At 31.8% G+C, this 5,353-nt stretch overlaps 1 protein-coding gene across 1 annotated transcript; it reads right to left on the bottom strand.

The window, feature by feature from the left end:
• Nucleotides 1–2,001: 2,001 nt before the first annotated feature.
• LOC131071859 (major strawberry allergen Fra a 1.07) lies at nt 2,002–2,984 on the bottom strand. Its single transcript, XM_058007824.2, has 2 exons — nt 2,719–2,984; nt 2,002–2,591 (listed from the first exon to the last, which is right to left on the bottom strand). Exons 1-2 carry the CDS (start codon nt 2,897–2,899, stop codon nt 2,290–2,292), a joined length of 483 nt encoding a protein of 160 aa, XP_057863807.2. The 5' UTR covers nt 2,900–2,984; the 3' UTR covers nt 2,002–2,289.
• Between the last annotated feature and the right edge of the window lie 2,369 nt (nt 2,985–5,353).

Consider the following 5,353-nt stretch of genomic DNA (forward strand, 5'->3'; position numbering starts at 1 on the left):
TTGTCTCAATCTCGTTTAGTATGTAAGCGTAGGTGGTGTGTAGATATTTTGAATAGACCTCATCAATTGCCATAAATTCCCAAAGGAATCTACAATGGCTTCAAAACAAGAATCAAATCAAAACTACAAAGGAAGGTTCGACAATCTTACCCAAATCAGAGTTACAGAGAAAAATTCATTGGAAAGATCAAATGAAAGGTGCCAGGGTTTCAACATTAGGAGGTGCTCATTGTAGTCCCATTGGTAGTCACAAAGAACCATGCGACGAATCTTGAGCTTACAAAAATCTGCAACAAAAAATTCCCTCGCAGAGGGATATATTTGAATATCATCAGAAAGAACAGGATACCAAGTGTTGGTTATCATCAGAAAGAACAGGATCCCCTAAATCTACCAATCAAGCCTTGTTTGGCAAAAAAATCTAGATGTTCATCAACCTCCTGCAAAACATCCATCCCTTGTTCAACTTTCTGAGCACGCTTTGCTGGCTGGGCCATAGGAGGAAGAAATTGTGATTCAGGGGAAGGCTTGTCTCCAGTCTTCACGTGATTTCTCCAAACCCTATTTCCACGAAGCATTTGCCCACGGTTAAAATCACAATCTCATTTGGGATTCGTAGGGGGAGTAAACAATTGATCAACGAGTCCTCCAGTCATGAAGTCAGGAAATAAACCTTGTTTGGAGCGAGAGGTAGTCGCCATGAGCCTGTGGAAACCTGACATTTCTAGGAGGCCCGTGAAGACACCCTAGCATCAGGAGCTTTCAATAGAGGGGACATTGCAAGATTTGTATTGTTACGTTCTTCAATCCAAACCTCCTTAAAACCTTGAGATTGAGTCAATTTCAATTATTGTAGGTTGCATTTGCTTAAAAAATGTTTTTTGTTTTTGTTTTTTTTCATAAGAACTAAAAATGTTAATAATAGAGCTTTGTAGAATATTGGAGAACCATCAATGTCAATAGCACAATACAGAGGTAGATCAAAGTATAGTTTTGTAGGATTAGTATGATATGATGAACGCAACCTAAAAAGATATAACTAAGTTCAATAGTTATATCCCTCTTTATTCTAAGACTTTTAAAATTACACACTGAGTGAGATATTACATTAATTTTGCTTGACTTAATAATAATGCATCAAGACAACCAATATCTTAAGGGAAGGGATGTCACAAATGTCACTTTTGTAAACCCTACAATTGATCTATAATTTTTTAGAGGGTAAAATGCACTAATGGTATATGAATATAGTAAAAATACATGAGAGAATTATATCTAAAGGGATAAAAAAACCAATGACCAACTAGCTCACAACCCAAAGTGGAATACAAAACACAACAATTCTAGTGTGGAGGAATCTAAGCTCAACAAAAAATTAGCACTGTACTAGACCTAGTGGGAGGCATGCCCAATTAAGATTATATGAAAAATAATACAAATTTTTTTTTTAATGTTTAAAAGATTTGGATAATAATTATGATTAAAATAATTTTAAAAAAAAAAAAAGAAGACAAAGACTAAACTTATATTACCTGAAGAAAAAATTACAAAAGAGTAATGCCTTACGGACTGAAAACTGGATAGAGTCAATTTTGGAAAATGGCTAAGAAAATAGAGCAGAATCAAGCCTAGAAAGCTAAGAGAAACTGATACAAACTAGAGAAAAGCATGCTGATTAACTATAAAGGCTGACTCTTGACTACCTACATTATACCCATTTAAAGATCATTATTTGATTTTGGACTTTGCATAAATTATTATGATAACATACTTATATTTAAAATTTTAATAAATAAATAGTGCAATGTGAACGAAATATTATGAAGTCATTTGAAAAGAAAAGAAATATGTTAAAAATAAAAAAGTTAGAATATGATAAATGTACATATGAGTAAAAATATTATTATTATATTGTGAATGGTTGTGTATTCTATGTATTAGTAAAAAAAACTCCATGCCAAATTTTTTATGAATTGTTTTTTTTTCAAATAAAATATTACATATCATAAATTTTAGTTCTGATTTACAGCAAATGATAGATTATTTCGGTTATCCATATTTATGAAACCTTTTTCTATAAAGACCATAAGACAAACTATACTCATATTTCAAAATTACATGACCATAATTGAATAATTACATGATCATGATCATGTCTGTATAATTAAGACACATATTTTTACTGGGAAAGAGGGGAATCCTAGTAGTTTTATCACTATGAGATACATATACGTTTTTATTGAGCAAGTGGCGCTACTGCCATCGAGAAAGAGGGGGATCATGATGATTCTAGCAGTATACAGTGGGATTGGCAATCAGATATTCCTCCACCTGCTTGAACAAACCAGTGCTATTGGCCTTGATCTCCTCAATTTTGGCTTCATCATGGGGAACACCAGGGAGGCTATCATAGTTGCAGGAATAAGTACTAATGGCTCCACCCCCTGCTTTGGGGGTGTATTTAACCTTGTGGCTTACTGACGCCACTTTTTGGCCCAGCATTCCTCCTTCCACAAGGCTGTAACCATAGACCAGGTTGGCCTCATCAATTAAGTCCACTTTCTCTTTCACATAGCTGAAATCCTTGTTAGCTGCAATAACAATTTTATATCGTATTATTAGTAACAATTTCTCTAATTCTTATGTTTCATAACTTCATCGAAAAACAATATATCTTCTTAAACACGGTGCAAGTTTACAGTGAAACCAAAATATTACCTGGAGTGAACTTAACGTGTCGAATGGTGCCAACTCCTCCATCACCTTGAACAAGTGTGATGTCTGATATGAGGCCTGGTGCTTGCTTTGGCAATAAGTTGTGGGAGTCCACAGTTGCTTTCCACAGCCTTTTTGCCTCCACTGGAGACTCCATCTCAATACTGAAACTTCCTGCCACCATCTTCTCTTTATCTCAAGATTTCTACAACAAACTCTTCTTAGAAAGGGCTTCCCTTCTGTTTGAGTGGATTGGGGTGTGGTGTATGAGGAGTTGCATGGTATTTATAGAGTGAACATCATCTATTTAGTGCGGACTGACCGACTGACTTAGGTTATCCAGAAAGTCATGAGGCACGTCGCATGTGTTTGAATGTTTGGTTTAGAGAAGAGATATTTATCAAGATATTTATTTTGAAAGTTTCAATATAAAAAAGAAGATATTTATTTTGACAGTATTATAGAAGCTTCCTGGCCCCACTATCATTAAATAATGAAATTCAAGATTACGCAGCAAGCACTCACCGTTTTTGGGATTAGGATCATCATCAATTTGGTACGCTCGAATTTGATTTTATTTTTGGGCATTCAAATCTGTTTGTTAATCAATTTTAGTTAATGAAGTAAGACACAATTTATCATATTTTAGTCTAGATGAGGTGTAAATAGATATTGATGTTTGACAATGATGTTTAAGAATGGTTATTGGGGAGTGTCATAAAAGTCAAAACATATATCCAAGAAATCAAATCAAGATAACTTAGGATATGTGATTTTATTTTATATATTTCATATTTACATCTTGAACATTGTATGAAAAAGTAAATTTAACTAATTAACTTTGTTCTTATAAAACTAAAAAATTATAGTTTTATAACTAAGTAATCACCTCAATATAGTAATATATTGTCATAATTTAGATACAATCTTTTAAAATGAACATTATTCAATTGAAAAATACTCTCTTAAATCATTATAATTTTAAAAAAATATATATTATTTATTAATTAATCCTACATTACAAATTTTTAGATTTATATTTTGTAATTATTTATAAGTAATCAAAAATTTAAATAATAATATACATAAAATTCTAAAATATAGTCTATAGACTAGTCTAAAACTTAATATATCAATATACAATTAAAGGTTATTCCAAACACACGCATTTACAAAAATGCAATAGATAAGTTTATATCAATTAAAGTCATAGGAGTTTAGGTAGTGAGATGTTATATTAGAGTGTGCATATTACACATTAACCAATTAATTTTTTTTAAATGAATACCTCCAATAAAGTGGTTGAAATTTTCAAATATGCATAAGAGTATTAATACATTTTAAAAAATTAAACAATTTACAAGTCATATAATCACAATTTTCTAAACATGAGTATTCACATTAGAAAAATCTAAACTAATTATATTGATCGATGTGCATCTATGTAATGTTATTAAAAATGACTTTTAATATGAAATCTTATTAGTTCTTGCTCTTAGGTACTATTGTAACTATTTTTGTTAATTATTTATTATTAAATTGTTTCTCCACCAATTAGATTTGATAATTATTTTTGTTAACTTTTTTTTCATTTTTAAAAAGTTAAAATGCTTTAATTTTCTAAATTATAGATATTATTTTTGTAGAATGTAATTGGCTAATATTGTTTGGATCTTATGGGTCAAATTTCATGAATCCACCATGCAAATGTAGCACCATTCCAACTCATAACTTGAATGACAATTCGTCAAAGAGCCCTCCTTCTAGCACCAATTATGTTGAGCACAAAAGAGGGTTAAAAAATTGAGATAATTCATTCAAATGTCGTGTGAATTGACAAGATCCAACACTCAAATAATCAAGCCCTCCTTATAGCACCAATTTTGTTGATGTTTCTTTAGGCACTTCGAACAATTAATAGAATACCAAAGTATTTTACCCTCTTGAAAAAAATCACCTCCGATGTTAAATATCTAATCAACTAAGACGATTCCAAGGTTTCTATGGTCAGTTATTGACATGTGGGTAACTCAATGGTTTGATGTGAATTGTTGTTTTCACAAAGGGACTTACACAATTGTTCTTGAAGATTCAAACTTCTTTCCAATTATTTTAAATGACAGGATTTTGAATTTTGAGCTCTCAATCTAATCTAACAAATATTTCCAAATAAAATGCAAAGGAGGAAGGGTTAAGAAACTCTACTCTAATCCTATCATAAACCTAGAATGCAAGAGATAGCGAATGATTCAATGAAATTCAACTAGGATAGGTATTGTCATCAAAGAACAACTTTACACACTTGAGCTTAGTACAATAACCTAAGTTAATTTATAGATGTTCAAATTCATACTAAGCAACATCAACAGCATCAATTGGATGCATATCAATGAGTAAGAACAAGTTCCAAAAATTCAATGACAACCTCATATCCCTTGTTACCTACAATCATAAAGTGGCTAAGAGATCGACAAAAAGCATCAATACCATGGCTGGAAAGCTTGAAGGCCTCCAATAGGAAGGGGTGGTGGTTGATGTGGATTTTCCTGAGAAGATATAGGATGAGATCACAAGTCCCTCGAAAAGGACTAGAGCCAACTTGAAAAAGAGAGCCACCAATCAAGATATTCAGGATCTT

This window comes from Cryptomeria japonica, chromosome 9 (assembly GCF_030272615.1).
Source record: "Cryptomeria japonica chromosome 9, Sugi_1.0, whole genome shotgun sequence".
Lineage (NCBI taxonomy): Eukaryota > Viridiplantae > Streptophyta > Pinopsida > Cupressales > Cupressaceae > Cryptomeria > Cryptomeria japonica.

Bases quoted from the DNA above. Each gene is read 5' to 3' on its own strand.
- LOC131071859 (XM_058007824.2), bottom strand. From the start codon at position 2,899: ATGGTGGCAGGAAGTTTCAGTATTGAGATGGAGTCTCCAGTGGAGGCA. The intron at 2,592-2,718 runs GTAATATTTTGG...TTGTTATTGCAG, and splicing joins ACACGTTAAGTTCACTCCAG to CTAACAAGGATTTCAGCTAT.